General features: G+C 50.2%; 1 protein-coding gene across 4 annotated transcripts; it reads right to left on the bottom strand.

Annotated features, from left to right (window-relative positions):
• Position 1: 1 nt before the first annotated feature.
• On the bottom strand, positions 2-23,782 carry MOV10 (Mov10 RNA helicase). Of its 4 annotated transcripts, none has more exons than XM_067727260.1 (21): positions 23,708-23,782; positions 23,386-23,603; positions 10,594-10,797; positions 10,109-10,344; positions 9,655-9,913; positions 7,949-8,083; positions 7,140-7,308; positions 6,216-6,370; positions 5,775-5,951; positions 5,517-5,664; positions 4,953-5,111; positions 4,591-4,694; positions 4,321-4,418; positions 4,005-4,221; positions 3,081-3,198; positions 2,668-2,859; positions 2,366-2,440; positions 1,100-1,225; positions 930-1,018; positions 285-406; positions 2-196 (listed from the first exon to the last, which is right to left on the bottom strand). In XM_067727260.1, exons 2-21 carry the CDS (start codon positions 23,520-23,522, stop codon positions 111-113), a joined length of 3,006 nt encoding a protein of 1,001 aa, XP_067583361.1. In that variant the 5' UTR covers positions 23,523-23,603; positions 23,708-23,782; the 3' UTR covers positions 2-110. The 4 variants fall into 4 exon arrangements, with proteins under 4 accessions (XP_067583361.1, XP_067583362.1, XP_067583359.1 ...); XM_067727261.1 differs by having other exon boundaries at positions 23,386-23,533; positions 23,708-23,767; XM_067727258.1 differs by having other exon boundaries at positions 23,386-23,568; positions 23,708-23,762.
• Positions 23,783-25,541: the final 1,759 nt, after the last annotated feature.

Raw genomic sequence — 25,541 nt, 5'->3', positions numbered from 1 at the left:
CTTTTGCATAGAATAAGCTTTTTTTTTTTTTTCAGTTTTACTTCCTCCCCCTTCCCCCAATTGTTAGCAGCTTGATGTTAGCAGCAGGGGAAGGGTCGGGTGGGCGGTCCTCAGAGCTCATTCCTCCACTCGGGCTCCACTTGCAGGGGCAGGCCCCCTTCACCCTCCCGCGCCTGGCAGTCGTGACTTTTGGGTCCTACAAAGAGAGGAGGCCAGCTCTGTTAGTAACTTACATCCTCCCTCAGCACTGTCCCCCAACCAAGCCCACCCTGGCCCAGCCATACCTGAGGTAGAGGGGCTGAGTTTGCTCAGACCCTGGAGTAAGTTCTGCCCCTGCTGCAGGTCCAGTTTGGCAGGGAAGGGGCACCCGGTATACCCCCCGTTTTCTTTACAGAACTCTAGGAATCTGTGGGGTACAGGGACATCCACACACACAGCTGCACAAGGCTGGCTGAGTACCAGCAGAGGCTGGAGGCCCAGCCTTGGTCCTGCACATGGGGCCTGTGCCTTGGGGCAAGTTACTTAACCTTGGCAAATGGGGATATTGTTAAGATAAACAGATTGGGGCTTCCCTGGTGGCGCAGTGGTTGAGAGTCCGCCTGCCGATGCAGGGGACACGGGTTCGTGCCTCGGTCCGGGAGGATCCCACGTGCCGCGGAGCGGCTGGGCCCGTGAGCCATGGCCGCTGAGCCTGTGCATCCGGAGCACAGCTCCGCAATGGGAGAGGCCACAGCAGTGAGAGGCCCGCATACCGCAAAAAAAAAAAAAAAAAAAAAAAGATAAACAGATTGGAGAGGCCTGCATACCGCAAAAAAAACCAGATAAACAGATTGGAAGATTAACTGAGCCCCAAGGGTGCTTCATAAAACTACAGCTGTCCTAGGCTGGGGGCTGTGGCCACCAGGAGGGATTGTGGGTGGGATGCTCACACTTTCCAGTCGGGGTCGTGGCCCAGCAGGAGCGGGTTGCCCACCACGATGAGCAAAGCCTTGGCCCGGGTCACAGCCACGTTGAACCTCTGATAAGAAGAAATGCTGGGGTCACAGCAGGGAAGAGCCCTCAGGAAGGAGGAGTCCCTGCCACCCCCCAGCCCCCGAACCTTGGGGTTCTTGAGGAAACCCAGGTTAAAGTCCAGATCCAGCTGCACAAAGCTCTGGCTGCTCCGCACGGTGGAGATGAGGATGACGCTGCGCTCCTGGCCTTGAAACTCTTCCACGGAGCCCACCTAGAGGGGAGGGATGGCCTTGAAACTCTTCCACGGAGCCCACCTAGAGGGGAGGGAGGCAGTGGGGGACCCAGGGACCAGCCCCGCCTCGCCTCAGTGAGACTGAGGGCAATTGTCACTGTGGAGTGAGCCAGTGTCCTGCTGGGCAGGAAAGAGGACAGGACAGTGCCATGGAAGCTGAAACCTGAAGGCCGAATCCAGTTAAAGGGATGGGGGTTCGAAAGAAACCCCCATCTAAGCAAAGAAAACAGGACTGCAAAGAACAATAACTCAGCAGTGTTTTTCAAACTTTCCTGAAGATAATCACTCAGTACTTGTTAAAAATATGTAACCTTAGGGGCTTCCCTGGTGGCGCAGTGGTTGAGAGTCCGCCTGCCGATGCAGGGGACACGGGTTCGTGCCCCGGTCCGGAAGGATCCCACATGCCACGGAGCGGCTGGGCCCGTGAGCCATGGCCGCTGAGCCTGTGCGTCCGGAGCCTGTGCTCCACAACGGGAGAGGCCACAACAGTGAGAGGCCCATAACGCAAAAAAAAAAAAAAAAAGTAACCTTAGGCCCTAACCCAGACCTCCAGAATCAGAATTTCCATGGGAGAGGCCTCTAACTCTTAAAGCCCTGGGTGTCAACCCTGGCTGCACGGGAGATCACCTGAGGAGCCCGTAAAAGAACCTGATGCCCTGGCTCTGCCCCCAGACAGCCGCGTTAATTGGTTGGGTGGAGCCCTGGCGCTGGCAGCACTAAAAGCTCTCCAGGTGATTCTTATCTGAGAAAGAACTGAGCTGCCGACTGACTCAGAGGGTGGGAGAGGTGAGTGGGGACATCATCACATGACAGGTCAGGCAGGCTGGGGAGTCTGGACTTTCTTCTTAGGGCAGAGACCTTAAACTAGCCTGATCATCAGAATCACATGAGGTGCTTGCTAAACATGAGGGCTTCCCGGTCCCATCCCAGACCTACAAGTTGGGATCTCCAGGAGTGAGAGGCATGGGGAAAGTCCAAGTTTGTCTCAGGCAGCGAGGGTGCGGCAGGGACTTGGGCTGGCCTGCAGCAGTGGGGCAGGGACCCGAGGAGGTGTCTGGAAGTGGGGAAGAGACCGGGACAGAAGTCAGGGAGGGAATGTGAGACAGTGGCGAGGGTCACCTTCAAGTCCTTGATGTCATCCAGTCCCCGAAGCTCCTTGTCAAGTTTGGTGATGCAGTAACGAATTTTTTCCACCTGGAAGATGGGGACGGGTGCCTTTCTCTCATGCCATTACACCCGTGCAAGAGGGTGCCAGGCAGGAGGCCAGGGAGCTGGGGGGCAAAGAGGGAGGTGCAGCTGACCTCTGCGCTCTTTTGAGATATGGGGCCAGCGGAGGCCTGAGCCGGACCCTCTGCCTAGTGGTCTGGCTAAGGAGGTACCATCTGGGGGGACCTAGCCCTGATGGGAACTGAGGACCTGACCTGCTTCCGGTATGGAGAGATGACGCCCACGCTTCGGGGGCTCAGACGGGCTTTGCCCTTCTTGGAGGAGCGGGCCAGGAGCTGCTTCAGGTAGGAAGTCACCGTGGCAGCCTCTTCGGGGTTGAAGAAGGATGGGCTGTTGCCTTCACGCTCATCCTTGCCCATTACGCCATGAAAGATGATGGGAAAGTCCTGGACACGGAGTCAGGGGAAACCCTCAGCTGGACCTCCCTGCCTGCCTCCCTTCCCTCCCACCCTCAAACCCTTCCAGGGAGTGGGGGATCCCAGGCCTAGGTGACAAAGGGAGGGGCTCGTGGCTTCCACTCAGAGCCTCCTGCTACCCAGCACCCTCAGTAAGAGGGAGGCTGGGGTACAGGGGTAGGAGCCTGAGCCCCAGCCCCGCTCAGCCTCACCTGTCGAGGCAGACCCTCCCAGCGGCAGAAGCGCTCTCGGTCCACAACGTCCGCACAGGCCTGCAGCTCCCCTTCATAATACAGCTGGTTAGGAATGTCCAGGATGGTGGGGTGAGACCTGGGAGGCAGGAGGAAGGAAGAGCAAGACCAGGGGGCGGATTAGTTCTGCCCCGCCCTCAGGGACCTCCGCTCCACCTGCTTGGAGCTCACACACACTATCCTCCTGTCTTCCCGCCCACTGCATAGCAGACTCATTCAGCTACAGTTTTTGCTGCTGGGCACTGTTAACCACAGAAAGCAGAACCAAATGTGGCTCCTGAGAACATCCAATCCACAGATTTCATAGACCAGTCAAATTTAAGTGAAAACACCAAGAAATTAGGGGCCCATTCTCAAGTTTCAATTTTGTCAAGGAAGGACAATACAAAAGCAAGAATCACCTACTATCGCCATTATTGGATGAGATAAGGTGCTAAATCCAAAAATATCAGCGGTACTAACACAACAGCTAACAGTTATTGAATTCCTAGTGGACTCATCTAAGGAACTAAAGATGTAGGAACTCATCTGAGCATTTTAGATATACGAACTCACTGACTGAAGGAAGCATAGCTCTTTAACTCGAATAACCATTAGGTTTATGAAAAAATACATTGTCCCTGTTTTTCTCATTTCTCCTTGGATGCCTAGAAACTTCACCTGGGACCAGCGTCAGATATATTCCGGTGTCTAGGAACCACTGACCATCCCGTGAGGTACAGATAAGCAACTGGAGGAGCAGGGACGGGACTGGGGAGAAGAACTCCCACCTTCCAGCTGATAGTCTTTCTGCATCACGCAGCCTCTGAGGACGGTGGGATGGAGCCGCCAGCTGCGCTTGCAGAGGGTGTGAAGGCAGGGGATGACACAGAGGGTGCGGGATACCTGTAGTTGCGTAGCAGCTTGGTTATGAACTGGGCGTTATAGCCATCAGGGCCCTTCTTGTACAGGGCATTGTAGGTGAGCAGCCGCTCCAGCAGTGAGTACCCCAGCCCATGCTTCTGGGTCAGTGGGCAGCGCAGCACAGGCCCCAGCTGCCGAGGGTCTCCTGCCAGCACCAGCTGCCCTCCTGGATTGTCTGCTTCCTTGACTTCCATCAGCCCTGGGAGATGGGTAGCGTGAGGAGAAAGGTGTGTGGTGGGACCTCCCCGATGCCATGTGGGGTAACACACTCGCAGCCCCCCGCCCCCGAGCCCCTCACCTGCTATGGCCACCAGGCTCTCTGGCTCCATGGAGTGGCCAGCCTCATCGATGAAGATGTGTGTGAAGTGATTGATGGGAAACTGGGCCGAGACCAACCTGGGAGGTGTCAGGCCAGGCAGGGGTCACATCCAGGCACGCGACTACCGAACCTGAATGCTCCCCCAAGCTGGCCCTCCCCCCAACTCCCCAGGCACCATTCTTCCGCATTTCCCCAGCCCGCTACCTCTTAGCACACAATTTAAGAGATGCGCACACACACACTTCCCACCTGCTGGCAGTGATGAGCGTGGTAATTAACACACGATATTCCTGCAGCTTCTTCTTGGAAGGAAACACGTAATCCCCCTTCTTTGCATCCCAGTTACAGCAGGGCTGAGGGTCGTGCAGGGAGGGGAGTCAGCTTGCCTCCACATCCATTCTCACCCTCGCTCTGGGTCTGGGCACCCCCCCTCAGGCAATTTTATTTACCTCTCTCACTTTACACACAGGGAAACTGAAGCCCAGAGAGCAGTCCTGACCCACCCAAGGTCATACAGCGAGTATCAGAATCCAGGTCTCCTAGTTTCCTGGCCCCAGCGTCTACCCAGAGCAGCACCCGCCACCCCTTGGTCCCCCGCCTTCCCCAAGTACCTTGATGTCCTCAGGCACCATGCGGATATCCCTGCTGGGAGCCAGGAGGCGGTAGATGGAGCTGGGCAGGTGGACCCGGAGGCGTTGACAGAGGAGGTCGGCCCCCGAGTTGGACGGAGCACAGGCCAGGATGTGGGCTTTGGGCAAGTGCTTCACCACCTAGGGTGGGGATGAGCACAGTGTGGGAAGCAGCTTCTGGTCTCCAGGGGGAGGGGAGAGGGAGAAACATGCCTGTGACTCAGGGTGGCGCAGTGTGGCATCTGCCTCCCATTGCTGAGGGAGGGAGTGACTCAAGAGGCAAGTTCAGATCGGCAGCCCCCTGCTAGTCCAGCCGCCCTTTAACGCTGGAAAACTGCTGCCGTAATTATACAAGGCTACGGTGATTGAGACGTGCAGTACCCAAGCTGCACGCCCTGCTCGACAGCCACACTGGCCCTCGAGGCCAGTTCGAGGGCGTGCGTTCAGGGAGCCGGAAGGAACCAGAAGGAACCAGAACCTGGGGACAACTGCTTTGTCCCGGGGGGGAGTCAGAGTGTAGGCCACAGGCCTGCGCTCAGGCCCCACCTGCTTGATGGCTTCCACTAAGGTGACAGTCTTGCCAGTGCCTGGAGGCCCAAAGATGATGTACGGGGCGGGGCGGGTGGTACCCATAACAATGTGCTTCATGGCCTGCAGCTGCTCCGGGTTGGATTCCAGACTCCGGTCGTACAGCCTAGTGGAGGGGCCACAAACACGATATTGTCCGCGTCCAGGCGGCCTCCCAGACCTCGTCCCCTACACCCACACTCCAAGTGGCCCCAGAGCCCCTGCCCACAGTCTCACTTGAGCTTCACATCTGAGGGCAGCAGCGGGACCCCACGAGAGGCCACAGGGAAAAGCAGGGGCCACAGCGGCCAGCGCCCCGTCAGCTCCAAGGCACGGTGCTGCACCCGCAGGGGCTGGCGGTTGAAGGTGAAGTTCACCTTGAAGGTCAGCCCATCCACAAAGCGGCTCAGGAGGCTTTGGGAAGGGGGAGAGAGAGGGGGAAGAATTCCAATTGCGGGGGTGGGCAATAAAAGGCCAGGACTCTCTCCATCTACTCCAACTCCATTCCCTTTCCCAGACCTCCAAGCAATCCTCCAGGAGGGGAAGATGGTGAGGCATCTCAGGGTCCCCCTGCCCTGTCCCTGGGGTCCCACTCACTCTGAGGAGAAACACCCTCCTCCCTTGGCCTCCGGGACACCTGCAGACCTTCCTGCAGCTCAGGGCTCCCCCAACACCTACCCTGTGGAAAAACTCAGCTTGACCCGGTCCAGTTCCACCTTGTGCACAAAGCCCTTGTAGGTGACGGGGTCCTCCTGGTGTGTCTCAGAGGACAAAAGGGCAAATAGGTGGTCACCCCGCAGCACTGAGGGGCGGCTCTCGGCCACCCCGGGAACCTATGGGGCACGGACAGCGGCAAGCTTCTAACCCGGAGATGGCCAGTGGAGGGCCCACTCCAGACCCCAACTGAGACACAGGTTCTGAGGATCTACCCTCTACCCCAGGTTCAGGGAGCTTTGCCTCTTTCCTCTTCTGCCAGACAGGGCAAGAGTCAGGGGAGATGAAGAAGGGACAAGTCTGCCCACGGTGCTCAGAGATGCTGAGCCCAGGAATCCTGGAAACCCTCCAGGGCATGATTTCAAGACTTGGAGGCCAGCTTCCCAGCAAGTCCGGTTGCCCTCTTGGCCAGCTCTGCTCCTACTCTGCCTTTAAAATCTTGTTCAAAACTCAGTTCCTGTAGGAAGCTTTCCCTGATCATCCTCACCTGCCGTCCCTTCTCACTGAGTGCCTTTCTCGGCACAAGTGTGCAGGAATCCATTCTCGTGTGTAATTCCGGGCTTAGATGTATACATTCAACATCTGAGAGCAGGAGAGGGCTCTAAGAATTATCTAGTCCAGCTCCATGCTTTTCAGGTGAAGGAACTAAGGCCCAGAGATAGCAAAAGACTTGCCCAAGGTCATGCAGCCAGTGGTAGCAAAGTCTAGACTAAAACCCCAGTCCTCCCTATTGCCTTGCTCTGACCCCTCTTTTGGGGCCCAGATGCCCACTCGGCAACTTGCTGAGCCCTCTGGACAGGAAAAACTTCATCTTCCTTTTGTTCTTCCCACAGCCTGTGGGTTGGCTAACTTGAGTCCATCCTCCCTGCTACCGATCCAACCCCTGACCTCCAGTGTGAGCAGCCCGGGATTCTGGTCTACGGGGTCCCAGGTCATAGGCACCGACTCCAGGTCATAGTGCCGGATGTCATGCTCCATCTGCAGCTCCTCCAGGTGCAGCAGCAGCCGGAGCTTCACCTCGTAGTTCCTCCACTTCAGGGGTGTCTCCAGCTGGGCCCTGGCAGTGATGGGTGGGGGAGTTGAAGGGAGGGGACGGGAATGGGATGGGTCAGGCAACCCCCATGTCCGGGAGCATCCACCCTCTCCCTCTGCAGCTCTGGGACTATGAAGACATCAGGAATCGGGGAAGACTAGAAGGGCAGAGAAGCAGACGGGGGTCAGAGGACTCCAAGAAGGGAGCCCCTGCCCCCCAAGCTCAGACCTGACTCGCATTTGCACTGTGGATCCTGGAGCCTGGAACATCCTTTCTCCAAGATCCTCCTATTACTCACACGGTCACCTCATTCAAATGTCATTCTCTGCTCAAATGTCACCTCCTCAAAGAGGCCAGGACTAGCTGCCCTCTGCAAAATAGCACAGCCCACCCCTTACCCTGCTTTAGCTCTTTAGTTAACTCTTCACAGCACTCATCACTACATGAAACAAGATGACAGATGCTCACTTTCCCCACCTAGGATGTCAGGGCCATCAAGCGAGGGATTCACCTTGAATGGTGCCTGGCACATGGCGCGTGCTCAGTAAGGGGATAAATGAGCTGAGCACAGGAGGCTGAGGACAGAGGCATGGGGCAGTGGGAAGAAGCCAGTGGAAAAGAAACATACAAAGCAGCACAAGGGGTGCAGAGGGGTGGTACTTACTTGATCTCAGCAATCTCCTTTGGGGCAGTGAAGATACTTGTTCCCTGAAGAAGGATGGGGAGCAGCTGCCGGAGGCGGGGGGGTGGGTAGTATGTTCCCAGTGCCATACTTAACTCCAGGTCATAGCTCTTAGCACTGCAGGAGGGAGAGAAGAAAAGCTATTACAAACACAGAGACCCTTCACCTTCAGAGTCTCCGAGAAGGCCCCTCCCTGGAGGAAGCACAAGGCTCTGCTTCAACACTATTGCTGAAGGGGGTCGGCAGCCTTTGCCCTAGGAGACAGGACTCACTGTCTCATGAGGCTGCTCACGCCAAGGTTGGACCATCCTCATTTTTGGAAAGCATGATACTTGGAAGCATTAAAAAAAAAAAACATATATATATATATAGGGAATTTCCTAGTGGTCCAGTGGTTAGGACTCTGTGCGTCCACTGCAGGGGGCCCGGGTTCAATCCCTGGTCAGGGAACTAGGATCCCACAAGCTGCGTGGTGTGGCAAAAAAAAAAAAAAAAGTATATACACACACGTATATATGAATATAGATATGTATATAAACAATACATGTTCATCAGAGAAAAAAAATCAGAAAACAGGTAATAAATAAATGAGTAAATAAACAACATTCTCACCATCCAGGGATAACCAATGTTAACCTTTCAGCATGCAGCCTTCCAGACATTTTTCTTTGTCAAATTGTATTATACACATATATTTTTACTTATGTACTTACTTACTTACTCACTTAACTTTTTGGCCCTGCTGCGCAGCACGCAGAATCTTAGTTCCCTGACCAGGGATCGAACCCATGCCCCCTGCAGTGGAAGCTCGAAGCCCTAACCACTGGACTACCAGGGAATTCCCCTACACACACTTTTTTTTTTTTTTTTTTGTAGTACGCGGGCCTCTTACTGTTGTGGCCTCTCCCATTGCGGAGCACAGGCTCCGGACATGCAGGCTCGGCGGCCATGGCTCACGGGCCCAGCCGCTCCGCGGCATGTGGGATCTTCCCGGACCGGGGCACGAACCCGTGTCCCCTGCATCGGCAGGCGGACTCCCAACCACTGCGCCACTAGGGAAGCCCCATTACACACATATTTTTAACAGAAAGAGCACAATGGTCTTACGGTTTGCTCAGTATTTTGTGAACACCTGGACATGTCAAAAAGAGCTGTTTACACGTATATGATTCCATTCATATAAAATGTCCAGAAGAGGGAAATCTACACAACGTAGATGAGTGGCTGGTTAGGGCTGGGGGGTGGGGATGGGGAGCAGAAGGGGTGATAACTAAAGGGTACGCGCTCCTTTTGGGGGTGATGAAATGTTCTAAAATGGATTGTGGTGATGGTTGCACACATCTGTGAATATACTAAAAGAAGCACAGAATTGTACACTTTAAATAGGTGAATCGTATGGTATATGAACTGTTTCAATAAAGTTGTTAAAAAAGAGAGAGAGAGAAAGAAAGAGAGAGAGAGACACGTGTCCACCTTGGCTCACTGATAATCCATCATATAGTCAAAAATACTTGACATTTTTTCACACTGTCCTCATATCTGCTTTTCTTCCTAGACAGAAAAGGTCTCTGAGGTCTGCAGGAGTTAAGAACTCACAGTTAGGAAACGGGGCTCTGTTTTCTTCCCAAGGGCCCACACTGTGGTGTTGGGACACCCCCAGCCAGGACTGGGGTGGAGGGAGGACTTACCGGTCGGGTCTCTCTCCTTCCTCTATCCGGTTGGTCACCACAGGGTTTCTCGTGATCTGGGTCCGCTTGAAGGGAGTCGTGGGCTTCAGTTGTGCTGCCAGGGGGCTGTGGGCCACGACGGCCAAGAAGCGGGCAATGTAGAAAGTACCAGCTCCTTCTGAGCCTGGCTCCCCAGGTCCTAGCAGCTCCCAGAGCACGGTGGCTGGGAAGTAGCCCACGAAGCTGGTCTTACAGTGGACATGGAGCTCATAGCATTCACCTGGGAGAGGATGGCTGAGTGAGTCAGGGTGGGGAAGCGACCCTCCCACCAGCACCCCAACCCTGACATTCCCCCCCAGAGCCCCATCCCAAGGTAGGAGACCACGGGCCAGCAACAGCACGTTCCTGAAGCATCAGACCTTCCTAGGGCAGGACTCTGTCCACCAGAGACTCTTTCCTTTGGGAACCCACTCACCAGGGCCCAGCGGGCAGGGCAGCTCCCGGTCTCCATTGCAGAAGGCAAACTGGGGGGTCCGGCAGAATGGGAAGAGGTGGGTGAGGGTGACAGGCTGGGTTCCTCCATTCCGAAGCCTCAGGGTCAGCACCTCCTTGCGGTTCAAATCCAGGCGGATAAGGAGCTGCCCATCTCGGGCTTCATGGGGCCCCTGGACCTCCACGTCCACCCCATGTTTCCCGTGAAGATACTCGGTCCTGGGGAGAGTGGGAGTCAAGAGCACGGCTGGGGCCCGAGCAGCCAAGCCTGGGGGTTGCCCTTGGAGAAAGTTACAGGCTTGGGGAGGCTGGCCAAGTGCCAGCTGTGCTCAGGAAACCCATCCCCTCCCCCAGGCCAATTAGCTCCTTTCCTGCCCTTCCCCCAGTCCTTGTAGGATGGAGCCTTACCCCAAGCGGAGGCAACCGCCTCTCTCCCCAGCCAGACACGCCCCCTACCCCGTCACACACCTGTCATAAAAGATCGTGGCCAGCAGCGACTTGTGGTGTTTGCTGATCTCCGACCCCGGCTTCATTCTCCTCTTTTCTGGGAACCACACGTCGGCCCAACGGTCGAGCCCGAAGAACCTGACCCGGGTCTTGGTGACGTAGGCCAGGTTGGCAATCTTCATTCCATACAGCATGGAGGAGAAGCCAGGGGCGGGGGTCCCAAAGCTGCCGGGAGCAGAGGAGACTGGGGAGTGAGGGACGGGGGCAGCAAGCTGGGGAGGGCATCTGAGGGCCGCTCTGTGCGGGACAGGACGGGGCTGGGAATGGCAGGAATTTTTAATGTTTTCAGGGAAGGCAATGGGACACCCTCAAGACAAAATATGGTTGTTTTAAACAGCAGGCGGTGGACGGTGCACTTCTAAGGAGAACAGCCCAACGATGGGCTATTGAATTGGAGGACTAAGGAAAGAGAGAGAGAAAGGAAGATTTGTGGTGGGGGGCAGGGGGAATTGGGGACAGAAAAGATACAAACACTGAAGCGGAAAGAGCTAAAGCTGAGGGGGAAGCCGAAGAAGCTGATTCAGGGGGGTGGATTCGGGGTCCAGCCCGCTGGTGAGGAGTGAGAGAGGGGCAGAGAGTACAGATGTCCAGGGTGTGTGGGCAAGGTGGCTGATCAGACAGCAGTTTCCCCCTGAAGTCATAGGGTGCAGGTGGAACCCAAGCAGGAGGGAAAGGATCCTTCTCCAGAGATCAAATAGCTTGTTTGGGCCTAGAGAAGGTGAGACAGGGAAAACTGGTCAGAAGGACAACAACCTCGAGGTGCAGCGCCTGGAATTCAGTTTAGTCAGCTCAACAAACACTTACAGAGACCTGTTATGTGCCAGACACTGCGCTAGATGCTGGGGCTTCAAAGAGGCCTCGAGGAGCACAGACGGAACACATTCGTTCCAGCCCGCTGCCGGGAGCTCAGCGGGGTGGGGCTCAGCCCTGGCGGCTTCCCCGAGAAACGAGAAACGGCGTCAGAACTGAGTCCTGAAGGCTGAATGGGTGTCATTCAGGCGCAGGGGGAGCACAGAGTGGGAGCCCAGGAGCGGGCGTCTACCGAGAACACGTGCCGAGAGGCTGTGGGGACCGCCCACTCTGCCACTAGCTGAGCCATCTCGGTTACCTCGCAGAGCCTCACTTTGCTCCTCTATAAAATGGGGATAATGGCAGACTCATCTCCCGGGGTGGCTGTGAGGATTACATGAGAGAAGGACACTGTGGTGTCCACTCAGCCCAGTGCTTGGCACATAAGATCTCAGTAAGGTGCGCTCTGATTAGTATCACACCCCGTCTGGTGGTACTAGAGTGAAGAGTGCAAGGAAAGGATTGGCTGGAGGCAGCAGAGGCGGGCAGGGACCAGGTCTTGCATAGTTTTGCATGCCAAGCCACGAAGCCTGCACTTGACCCTGAAGGCCAGAAGCTCTCCTCCTTTACTGGCACCCAAGAGCCAGAGGACATCCCCACGTGCGACACACTTCATGGACACATTCAAGATCTGGACAGCTGACCACCCACCCTCCATGCTTTGTAGGGAATGAAAGGAAATCCTAGCTCCTAGGAACCATGGTAATGCCTATTTGACTATTAAGGCTCAATCAGCATGGTCACTCACTAGCATATATAAGATCATTTATGGTTACGGACATTTCCCTGGTGGCCCCTGCCTATAACTCTGCCCCTCTCCCTCCCGCCAAGCAAATGAGTGATACCATTCAGAAAACTTTGAATCGGCTCTGATTTGCCTTAGAGAGATAATAAATCATTTGAAAACACAATAGAAAATGCTCAGGAAATGTTAGCTACTATTATTAGTATCCTATTAGTAGCAATAGTAGTACTAATAGTAGCAGTAGTAGTAAGAGTAGCAACTTACTTTCGGCCTGCACCAGAGGCTACACTGTGGTTACAGAACCACCCCGTTGGTGGGTTTTAAGCAGGGGAGTGGCAAGATCATATTTGCATTTCAGATCACTCAGGCATCAGGATTGGAGGATGCATTTGCTGGAGGCAAGACTGTAGGCAGGGAGACCAGTTAGAAGAAGGCCATTGCAATCGTCCAATTAAAAGATGACAAGGGCCCAAACAAGGCAGTGGTGAGGATAGAAGAGGGGACAGATCTGATATTGAGAATATAAAATTAGCAGAATTTGGCTTTGGACAGGAGAGGGAATGGAGGCTGGGAAGAGGGAAGGAGTCAAGGACAACACCCAAACCAATGGCTTGGTTTCAGGAACTATTCCTGAGATAGGAGGTAAAAACAAGAGGAGGAGGAGGTTGGAAGGGCTGACCACAACATTTGGGTGTGGACATGGTCAGTCTGAGATCCCCGTGGTCCGGAGGCAGCTAGCTCCATGAATCAGAAGCTGAGAACTCAGGCCAAAGTCAAAGCAGAGCTTAATATTAAGGAGACGTCAGGCAGTAGTTACAACCAGAGAGTGTGAGTAGTCTGAGAACACCTGAGGCCAGCATAACCCAGGGAGGAAGAGAAAACAGCAGGTACCACTAAGAGAGGGAGGAGAATCAGGTATCAGGCTCAAACGCTGCTGAGGGGTCCAGGCAAAGGGACTGAAATCAGGGCGTCATCAGAAACTTTCCCCCCCGGGCCCCCTGGTCAGTGAGTCACTAAATTCCATGGATCAGGCGCACACTCAAATGCCGACAGATGCCAGACTCCACAGGTATCTAATACCTGCAGCCGTCTCAGGCACCTGTACCGTCCCATTTTTGAGTCCTTAGTGTAAGAAGGACATGTGTAGTCCTACACATGTCCTTCTTACACTAATATACTATAAGCTACCAGAAGAAAAGTGCAGGTGCTCTCAAATGCCCTGGAGCTCTCAGCTTAGTGCTGGGGAGGAAACGGAACCCTGAGGGGACTGGACAAACCCAGGAGCACAAGTCCTGTCTAAAGCGGGGAACTGCTACTCATCTCCAGACAGACGTTGCCAGCAGGGAATGCAGGCCCAAGATGGCCAGATCTGGCTTTTAAGAGAAGTCCAAAGCACAGTTTTAAGGTGAAATCTCCTATCTTTGCAAGCTTCTGCATGGACACATGGGCAGGAGGAACTCAACTTTACAAGTTTTGCAACTTCTACTATAGGTGCTACCGCGTAAGTAACTTTCAAATTATACCTCACATCTATTACTACTACCCAAATTCACTTGGTCTAAGGTGACAGGCATAAAAAATTAAAAAAAAGTTTTTTTTTTTAAAATCACAAACTTAGTACATACTAGTTGAGAAAAGCACCAGTTCCTTTACACATCTAGTCACCTAGATTTCTAGGGGAAAAAAAGATGAACAATAGAAAAACTGAATATTCAACTTAAAGAGCAAACTCCAATGACCCAGAAGTATGAAAAGATGCTCTAAAAGTAGAGAAATGCAAACTACAGTAAAAAACGAGGTATCATTTTATTTCCATTAGACTGATAAAAAAGGAAAATAGGCACAACACGTGTTGCTATGTGGAAAAGAAAACTCACATACACTGCTGGTAGAAAAGTGAAGTATTACAACCTTTTGGAAAACAATCTGGCAATATCTCCTAACATCTGATATACAGGTATCCTTTAATTCATGAGAATGTATCCCATGGAAAAGAAAAGTACCAACATATAAGAACATATGTGCAAGGATGCTTACTGTAGAGTCATTCTCAGTGGCCAAGAATTGAAAACGAAACAAATGCCCATAAATAGGGAGATGGCTGAATAAGTTGTAAACATCCACACTACAGAATATTACACAACCATTAAAAAGAATGCAGCACACCCATTCAAATGACTAAAATTTAAAAGGCTGTCAACAACAAATGCTGACAAGGATACAAAAACACCAGAACGCTTGTGCGTTGTTGGCTGGAATATAACATGGTACAATCACTTTAGAAAAAGGTCTGATAGTTTCTTGTAAAACCAAACATATAACGTAATGTTCTGATTTTTAATGAAAAGAATATATAACTATATTATGCATGGAATAAAAATTCATTAAGCAAGTAACATGACTATAACATCTAGTGTAGACCTAGCACTGGTATTTATCCAATAAGTACTTGCTGGGAGAATGGGTAAAAGAAGTATCAAATAATTCCAGACTGTTATTTTATAGATGAAATAGGTAACAATGCAAACATTGAACCTCTGGCTGCCACACAGCACTGCTGTGCAATGGCTTGGAATGTTAAGTGTCAGGTTATATATATTGTCCAAACTTGGACAGCCTAACCCCAGGCAAGGTCAAACCAGAAGACCAGTCCAGAAGACTTTGCTGCCACCACCAAAAGAGGTTAAGCAACTTGCCCAAGATTAAAAAAAAAAAGTAAACATTATCTATCCTACGACTCAACAATTCCAACCCTAGGTATATCCCAGGAGAAATGAAAATATATGTCCACAAAATGACTTGTACAAGAATGTGCATAGCAGTTTTATTCAAAATAGCCCCAAACTGAAAACACTGTCCTTCAAACTATGATTTACACACACACACACACACACACACACACACACACACAATTTTTGGTTGCACCGTGCAGCATGTTGGATCTTAGTTCCCCAACCAGGAATCAAACCCAGGCCCCCTGCATTGAAAGCATGGAGTCTTAACCACTGGAACGCCAGGGAAGTCCCTATGATTTATATTCGGTGGTAAAAAGCAATTACTGATACAACAACATGGGCGAATCTCAAACACATTATGCTGAGTGAAAGATGCCTTACACAAAAGAGTACATACTACATACTATCTGATTCCATTACATAAAGTTCTAGAACAGGTACTAACTCAGAAAAAAAAAAAAAAAAGATCAGAGCAGTGGTTGCCTCTGGGTGGGTAAGGGTGAGGACTAAATAGGACAGGAGATGAGGGAACTTTCTGGGGTGACGTCATATATCTTGATAGGGGGTTGCACACAGGTATATGGATTTGTTAAAACTCACAACAATACATTTGAAATTTGTCTATTTCACTGTCGGTAAATTTTACTTAAAAAAAAATCGTAAACATGGGAATTCCCTGGTGGTCCAGTCATTAGGACTCCGTGCTTTCACTGCCAAGGGCGTGGGTTCAATCCCTGGTTGGGGAACTAAGATTCCAAAAGCTGTGAGGTGCAGCCAAAAAAAAAAGGAAAAAAATGTATATCATAAACAAATTTTGAACTGTTATAGTTAATAATGATCATAGTGATGTGTTTAGGGGTGAATTGTACTGATGTCTGTAACTTAGTTTGAAATGCATCAAAAAATTAATATAGCTAGATGGGGAATTCCCTGGTGGTTCAGTGGTTAAGGCTCCCACTTCCACTGCAGGGGCACGGGTTCATCCCTGGTCAAGGAAGATCCCCGTATGCCGGGGATCTATCTATCTATCTATCTATCTGGATGGATAGATCGATGGGCAGGCATGTGTCAAATGCAAATTAAGAAGTCCAGGTGAGGTGAAACTGAGCAGGATCCTGTGGCACAAAAGTCTTTCTGTGCCCCTTGTTTCTTGTTTGTAGAAATAAGTTTCATTCAGCCTCCTTTACCTTCCCAGAGTTCCAAAAGGCAGATTCAAACAGTTGCTAATCAGGGAAGGAGGGAATGCAGAAACAAGGGGGTTGATGTCAAGAAACAATAGTGCAGCCTTGGGGCAGGGTCCTGGTTCCTCCTCAAGGAATATACATAACAATACCTTGGAGTTCTGTAGGAACTTAGGCCACCACCCAGGTGGATGACCGTAACTTCACTTCACGCTGAGCACGAGATTCCTGGAGCACTGCCCTGTTACCTCACCACCAACCAAACAGAAGAAAGTCACACACCTAGAAGCTCTCATCCCAGATTTTGCCTGTTAAAACTTCTCCCTGAAAACATCGGGGAGCTGCACAAGCCACCTGTTTTCCTTGCTTGGCCCTGTAGTAAACCTTTCTCTGCTCCAGACTCTGACGGTTCGGTTTGTTTGGCTTCACTGTGAGCGGGGCACATCAACTTGTGTTCAGTAATAAGGGTATATGATTGTTCACTGTCAGATTATTTCAACTTTTCTTTATGTTTGAAATTTCTCACAACAAAATGTTGGCCAAAAAACCCCAACAATACATTAGAAGAATATACCAGACAATTAGGAGTCATTTCCACGATGTATTGATGAATAAGAAAATCAGGATATGGAAAATGTGTTTAACATGATTTTTTTAAAATAAAACAATAACAAACAAACAAACCCTGATTGATATGAGTTACCTGAGTGTGGAGCAGAATGTGGAAATGGGGGTGGGATGCTGATATGAGAGGGGTCCACGACAAAAAGGATTAGATCATCATGATCCCACGTCGGTAAACTTACATAGGTGTGATGTAACTAGAGTCGGGCCTGCCTTATCCAGGGGTTCTGTATCTGAGGATTTAACCAAGCACAGACCAAAAATATTCGGAAAAAGAAGTTTCCAGAAAGTTGGAAAAAGCAAAAATTTAATTTGTTGGGCTTCCCTGGTGGCGCAGTGGTTGAGAGTCCGCCTGCCGATGCAGGGGACACGGGTTCGTGCCCCGGTCCGGGAAGATCCCACATGCCACGGAGCGGCCAGGCCCGTGAGCCATGGCCGCTGAACCTGCGCGTCCAGAGCCTGTGCTCCGCGGCGGGAGAGGCCACAACAGTGAGAGACTCGTGTACCGCAAAAAAAAAAAAAAGAAAAAAAAAATTGAATTTGTTGCGCACCAGAAATTATTTACATAGCAGTTACATTGTATTTACAACTGTTTACCTAACATTTACATTGTATTCGGTATTATAAGCAATCTAGAGGTGATTAAAGTAACCCGGAAGAATATGCTGCAGAGGTTATATGCAAATACCACACTATTTTATGTCAGACTATAGCACCCTCAAATTTTGGAATTGGCAGGGCGGGGTGCGTGCGTGCATGTGCGCGTGCGTGCGTGTGTGTGTGTGTGTGTGTGTGTGTGTGTGTGGAGGGGGCGTGGTTCTGGAACCAATCCCTTTTGAATATCAAGGGATGGCAGTATGCATGCATAAAGAGATGTCAAAGAGTGGTTACCAAAAGTATTAAAAAAATATTTAAACAGGACGAATACCTAGCATAAAACATTAAGGGCTCCCACTCCCTCACTCCCAACTACCTGCTTAACTGTTCGATATATGTATTTTCCAGGCCCTTTTCTATGAATTAAAAAAAATACATTTTTAATTACGCGTATTTTTTGTGTGCTACCCATACTTTTCTACAACAGACTTCTTTCACCACCATGGACAGCCTTCCATGACAACATTTTACCAAGCCACCTCTTTTGAATGGCTGCAAAGGATAGCACAGTATGAATGCATTGTGGTGTGCTTAACTATTTGTTCAGTGATAGACAGTTAGGCTGCCTACAATTTTTGGCTATTTCAAATGTTACAATAACCATCCTTCTGGGTCAAAGAGAATAATGAACCTTTACTTTGATAAGCTTTGCCAAATTGTCCTCCAAAACAAGTTGTACAAACTTACATTCTCACTAATAAGAATTTGAGAGAACCCTTTCCCAGACCCTAACATCAGAAATCTTCAATCCTTTAAACTTTTGACAATCTGATAAGGAAAAGAATGGTATCTTGCTTAAATCTGCATTTCCCTGATCATTAATATAATCAAGTATCTTTCCTTCTGTGTATTAGTCATTTATATTTCTTCTGTGAACTGCTTGATGATCTTATCATTTTGCCAAGCCCTATGGACTGTTCCTCCTGCTTCTGACTTCACAGCTCCTCTCCTGGTCCATCCCCTAAGAGTCTGCAGGAGTTTTCAACAAACACAAATCAGATAACGTCTCCCGACTAAGTCTAACCCTTTAATATGGCCCACTTGGATGCACCACAATTAACAATGACACATCAACAACACAATAACATCATCAACAATAGAAAACATTTATTGAGCACTTACTTTGTGCTGTTCTAAGTAGCTACTTGCGTTAGCTCATTTACTCCTCACAACAACCCTTTGAGGTAGCAACTATTATCCCATTTTACAGAAGAAACCGAAGAAGAGGTCCACCCCACATCCATTCCAAATGGCACCTCAGCCATTCCCAGCTGTTGTACTGCTGCAACTCCTTCCAGACTTTTCTGCCACCGTTGGACATCCTTGGTCTGTAAAGCCCTGCCCCCCGTTGTTTGTTGGGTGAAAAATGACTAATCGTTTAGACCCAGTTCAGGAAAGCCTACTAGCCCGAGGAATGGTATTTCAGAATATCAGATTGTTACCGGTAGAACGGCCATTCCTCAGTTCTTGTCCTCTTGAGGGAAAGAATTCAATCGAGAGACAGAGAAGTTTCAAGCAGCAGCAGTTTTTAGGTGAAGCAAAAGAACCCTCTCAAGAAGGGAGGAGAGCGGGGCTGTCTGGGAACCAGAAGCAGCCCTGCAGTGAGCATAGGGTTGGTTTTTAGAGTGGTGAAAAGTCCCTCCCTGTGTCCTGCGTCATTTGATTGACAAGTTGATTGACAGCTTTAGCTTATGTAACTTTTCTCCTTATGCATAAACTGCCACGCCCCACCCACAGGGGGGTGGAGGTGGGGCAAAAATCGCAAAGCTGATTTATTATAAATACAGCATAACGAACCCTGGGTTACTCTGAGTCATCGCTTAGGTCTTGGGGCGCCTGCGATAACCGGTGATGGCAGTTTGGAAAGTCCATTGGGTTTTTGATACCTTGCTTGGTCATGAAGCTGGCTGGAAACTTAGCGGTCCTTAACCAAAAAAGGGAGGATCTCTGGGTGTGTTCTCGTCACCAGTGTCCAGGTGGGGGAGGGAAAGATGAGCCTGTCCAGGATGGGGCAGGACCACTCATGCCTGACTAGCTACCTAACAAGATTTGGAAGCGATCTTAAGGGGACATATAGTTCTGGGATTTACAAACTGTGGGTTGCAACTCTCATTTGTGGGCCAAGACCAGTACTTGCAAAACTGGAGTAAAATAGAGTAAAAAATATCAGAGGGCAGCGAGTGAAGCTAAGTACTGTTTCAAGGACACTAACTGTTGTGTGAAAGCTGTGTATACTAGACCCCAAAGTAAAATGTATTTTTTACTGTGGATAGAGGTCCAGAATGATCTTTCTAAAAACCCTGATTCTGTCAGTCTCCTACTTTGAAAATTTTTGTGCTTTCCTGTTTCTGTTAAGATTAAAAACAAAACAAAACAAAGAAAAACCCACAACGCCTCCCCACGGCCCACAAGGTCCTGCCCAGTTCAGCCCCTGCCTTGTCCCCTGTTCTTGAGAGTTCACCCGCAGCCTTTTAAGGTGCTACTCTCTCAGTCTGGACTGCCCTCCCCTTGCTTTACATCTGCTAACTCCATTTATCATTCGAGATTCTGCTCAAACATCACTTTCTCCCAGAAACCTCTGGTTCCTAGACTAGGTCAGGTCTCCACGTTATATGCTCTCAAGCATCCTAGACTTTTTCTCACAAGCACTTATCACAACAGAAATTAAAAAGCATTTGGTTTTAATTGCCTCTATCTTCCTTAGTTAGGTCCCTTCTGTGTATCTACAGCAATTCACACAGTTTTGCTTTGCTCATAGGAGGCATTCAGCCAATATTTGTTGAATAAAAGAAAGTGTCTCTTGCCCAAGGCAAGAATCATCTTCTCTAAGAAACTTTTCACGATGCCAGTACTTATTCCATAACGGACTCCTAACCAGCATTGTTAATGATAGCTACCACTTCCAAAGCCCACGCACTCTGTTACCCAGGGGAAATGCTTTACCTGTGATATTTTGGCCTCACACAACCCTGAGAGAAAGGCAGTATTTTAAACACTTAACAGTTAGGGAAATTTGGTCAAAATCAAATGCAACTAGTAAGTGGCAGAGTCAGGATTTGAACTCCAGCTCCTGTAGTACTGAATGAAATGTTTGTCTACACATCTGCCACTCCCTACTAGACTACACTCTAGAGGCAGGAACCAAGGCCCAAGCAAACCGCAGAGCCCCCATTAAATATATTTGCTAAATGAATAAAGACAGATGGGAAAAGTTAAGAGTTGGGAGCAGGGCACTTCATAACATCATAAAATAACCTAGTTGGAAGGGACATATCCCGCCCAGGGAGGAAGCGCCCCAGAATTCCTGATACCAGGTGACTTGCTATACCTCCCCTACAGCCTTTTCTCGTATAGATCAGCTCTACCTACTAACTCAATTAGATTCTGGAAGCTTCTGTTGAGCATCTACCACATACAAGGCTCTATGCTGGGGACTGAGGGAAGGTGCCAACATGACGAAAGGCCTGTTCCTGCCTTCGGAGGCTCTACAGTCTTGTGGGGAGACAGTCACATACTAGCTCTAACACAAGGCAGGGTGTCATCTGGCTATAACCAAGAGTGAAGTATAAGCTATGAGAGCCCAGAGGAAGAAGCAATGAATTCCCATTGGGTGGATGAGGGATGACGTCATAGCATAAGAAAGTTCTCTCTAATCAGAACAGAAATCTCTTCCACCCGGTGGTGGGTGAGACGGCCTTTTTTATTGGCCGCGTCACTCGGTTTGCTCAGTTTGCGGGGATCTCAGTTCCCCGACCAGGGACTAAACCAAGGCCGGGCAGTGAAAGCCCAGAATCCTAACCACTAGGCCACCAGGAAACTCCCCAAGGGGGCCATGTTGAGTGAACCCAGTTCTGCCTTCTGGAGTGACACCAAAGTATAATCCTTTCCCCCAGGACAGTCTTTAAAATATTCAGGGATAACTACCTTGTCCTCTCCAATTTTTCTCAAGGCAAACATTTCTCCCTTTCTTTGACTGGGTTTCACAAAAGAATGAATCAACATGTTAGTCTTTCCTCCTCCTCCAAGTACTAAGATATCTAGCCTTCAAGGCCAAGGCCGAGGTCAATGCCACCTTCTCCATCGAATGCCCTAATAATTTCACGGGAGTGGTATCTTACTTGCCTAAAAACAAGTACATACTAAAAAATGACTTTTGAAATCCTGTAAATTCACCCATAATGTACAGTAAATGTGGTTTTCTATATGCCTGTTTGCGGTTATCTGACATAGCCTGTTTTCCCCCAGTATTGGAAGATATTGTGTAACTTTGATTTAGAGATGACAAAGACTCTCTCCTTGACTAAACTTTAGTCAGGCCCCTCTGAACCCTCTTCTGCACTAGGCCTCAACTTTGCCCCGCTCCCAGCCCCTTACTGTCTCCTCTTAGTGATTTTCCATCCATGACCCCCTCACTCTGCTCTTGGTTATAAATTCCCAACTGTCTTTGCTGTATTGAGAGTTGAGCTAGATCTCTCTCCCCATTGCAATACCCCTACTGCAACAGAATCAAATAGTCTTCCTCACCATTTAAACAAGTATCAGAATAATAATCTCTTTAACAGCCAAAAGAAGTCACAGACTTTTGTTCAGAGCCACTTATTTTTTTGGACATAGGTGAATTCATGGATGTGAAGTGTTGATGATGTGACTCCATGGTAATTGTTCTTTCTTTACTTTCCTCCAGAATTTTTCTTATTATCTCTATTATAATCGTCATGCTATTTTACCATTTATTATAGTACACTGTATGCATATCATAGCCTCTTCTGCTCCCCTGGGATTGTGTATTTTTCTTTAGTTTCCCCACAGTGCCCAACACAGTGTGAGGGCAAAAAACAGATCATCATCTTTGCTCCTTCTTCAGATGTTGCTCAAGCTTGTTAATGTCCCTCTTAAAACGTGACACTCATTACTGAAAACGATATTCCAGAAATGATCTGGTCAATCTGGAGAATCACTTACCTTCTGCCCATCACACCAAACCACACTTCTATTAACACAGTCTAACACTTCTTTGGCTCTTTTAACAGCCATATCCGCCTTTTGGTGTGAGAAAACCCATGGTCTTTTTCAAGAGGACTGTTAGTAAGCCTAAATTCCCATCACCCAGTATTTATTTCTGTAAGTCTTTACATTTATCCCTTTAAAATTGTTCCTTGGTCTTCGGCCCAAGACTGCAGCCTGTTGATAGAGGAATTTTGAAGCACAATTCTGTGGTTTGAGAAAGAGAAGTCTCTTTGATTTTCACTTGGATGGGAACAGGCAAGGGGGACCAAACAGCCTTTAGCCACAGGATGAGAAGGGGCCTCCAGGAGACTGGCCCCAGCCCGGGTCTCCATGGAGAAGCCACAGGTGCTAATGGAGGTTTGGTACGTATGCAGTTTGTGCCCTTTTCTTCTTCCCCGAGCTCCCTGAGACTCTCCCTGCTACACGGCGTCTCTTCAGCTCTCTGGGATAGTGAACCACCGAGGAAGCAGCCCCTCGACGAGGGGGCGGGGGTCCCCGTAAAGCTTGCGCAAGCGGGGATAGCCACCAGCAGGCAGCTCGCTCCCCGCGCTTCCGCGAAGCATGGGCCCTCTCCCGAGCTCCCCTCCCCCACGCCGAGCGCTGCCCCCCCCCCCCCCCACCAACCCGCTCCCGCGGGCGGCGCGTGGGCGCAGCACCCGGCTCCCAGGACTGGTCCCGCGCCGCCGGGGGAGCGGGATGACGGGGAGGCTCTCCACAGGGACTCGACGCAGGGGCCCGGCCCGGTCAGAGCGGGCGGGCTGCGGGCGGCGCTGGCGGCGCGGGCGGGGCGTGGGCACTGAGCGGGAGGGGGGACTGCGCGGCCCCGGGACCGGCCGGAGCCACTGGGGGAGCTGCGTCCCTCCGCGCCCCGGGGCGGGAAGGGTGGCCCCGCCGCCAGGGTCGTGGCGGCAAGCTGGGCCCGCGATTTGGGACCGGGGAGTGGGCCGGCCCGTACCTGGTCTTGAAGTCCTGGTTATAAATGGTCCGCAACCGCTCGCGATCTGTCTCCCTGTCCAGTCCCCGATCGACCAGGAAATTCTCGAATCTCTGGCCCGTCTCCCGAAGCTGCCGGCAGCTGAACTTACTGGGCATCGCGGCGGCGACTGCGGCCCAGGCAGGAGGGTTCGTAGAAATGAAACTGAAAGTCGCCGCCGCGGCGGGAAGTTGGCGGCCCTAGGATGAGGGTGCAGCAGGGGAGAAACCCCCTAACTCTGACCCCTGATCCTGCAGGCTCCCTTCTCCCCCCACCAGGGTTCCCTCCTCCGTTCTTTTCCTACCTGAGCCTTCCCTTCGGTCTCTTCGTCCTATCCCCTCCCCCTCTTCCCATTAACTCTTTCCTAAGGAGTCTGACCCCTCCCTCAGGGCCCTCCCCTTACCCCAAGCTCCCTCCCCTGGCTTCCAGCCAGAATCCGAACGTGGCTATCGCCTGGGGCCCCCTGAACCGTCCGGGAGGACTTCCTAGCCTCAGCTTGGGCTACTCCCACGCCCACCTCCCAGGACTTCGGGACTTATTGAAAAGCAGGGGAGCAAAGGGCAGGGACTGGGACCTGGGTCGGCTGCAGCTGGACTGGGGCGGCTCGTCCAACACCTCCCCCAGACAGCCTGGGACACAGGCAAGTACGGAAGCGAGCGGTACGCCCCCCTCCCTCCCCCATTTTCCCTTCTCGGGGTTTCAGACGCTTGGAGGAAGGCGTAAGAGCCAAGAAGTTTGGGGGGAAAGAACTAAGTGTCTCTGATAAAGGTGAGTACGCGTGGGAGGGAGGGACAAGGGGCTCCGCTGGGACGAAGAGTCATTACTTTTCTCTGTCACGTAGGCTTCGTTATGTGGAGAGGCTTAAGCCACATATTTGGGCACTTAATTGCACTCCAGTCTGTATTACTCTTTAATTGTTACTAGTATTTAGCTAAGGGTTGCCCTAGTCATCAAAATATTAGCTTCTTGAGAGCAAGAGACTGTTATGTTAGGCAATAAATGGTTAATAGCTACAGCATCAGTACCAGGAAGAGAAGTAAAAGAAGTTTCAGAAGACGGACTGTTAAGACAAACTAAAGGGGGTAGGGCTACAAGAACAAACTTAAAACAAGCCTCAGCATCTATTTATCTTCTGAATAACAAAAACACATACACTAGGATGGAGCAAAGATAATAAAAGTTACAGTAAAAAAATCTTTAAACAAAAATACCAGAGTTCCAAATATATCCAAGGTGGTGCTGTTCTCCGAAGTAATTCCCTGTAGGAAGCCACACGCTCTGTCTAACCTAGTGTGAAGAATGCCCAGAACCCAGATCATGCTCCAGTTGGGCTACCCCTGTACCTTTTCCCAGGCCAACAACCAACTAAAGCCAAGAAAAACAGGCTTTAGCAACAGGAAATTCAATGTCAGTGGGAACCAAAGCTACAGGGAGGGGGGAAAACAGAACAGGGGAAAATCTTGTCTTAGAAATTGCTTATTCAAAGTAGGGGTAAATACTAGGAATGTAGCCAAAGATTTTATCTTTTTTCTCCCCCAATTATCTGGTGAGGCCTGAGTATTAAAGAGAGTGAACTCCTCAGAACTGCATTGTTACTTACCATTTCAAAAACCTATCAATCACCCACCATACCCAAACTGAATGTCTGGCTCCATTGTTTGTTTTTTTTTTTAACATCTTTATTGGAGTATAATTGCTTTACAATGTTGTGTTAGTTTCTGCTGTATAACACAGTGAATCAGCTATATGTATACATATATCCCCATATCCTGGCTCCATTCTGATCCACAAATCTAAGCCCCCATTATTCCTGAGTACATAACCTCCCCCTTCTCTAATTATGCCTGTCTCCTGGATGTTCACAAAACATACACAAATAGCTGTAGTATAGTAAAAACATGGGTGAAAATGTGATGTTATGTGGCTTGTTACAAGGGAACCTCTCTAAACCAGTTTCGTCTGGAAAAATCCACTTCCCTTGGAGTTGTAATCGTTATTTTCACATGTGACTGTCTAGACGGCTAGAATGGTCTTCCTTCCCACCTTTCACAAACCAGCTCAAGTCTCACTTTCCTGAAGCCTTCCCCAAATCCATCTGTACTTATAAGTATCTGACTTTAAAGTGGTAAGGTTGATTT

Source organism: Pseudorca crassidens, chromosome 2, assembly GCF_039906515.1.
Source record: "Pseudorca crassidens isolate mPseCra1 chromosome 2, mPseCra1.hap1, whole genome shotgun sequence".
NCBI lineage: Eukaryota > Metazoa > Chordata > Mammalia > Artiodactyla > Delphinidae > Pseudorca > Pseudorca crassidens.
Note: the sequence above shows the minus strand (reverse complement) of the source record. Positions and strands in the feature narration are given on the sequence as shown.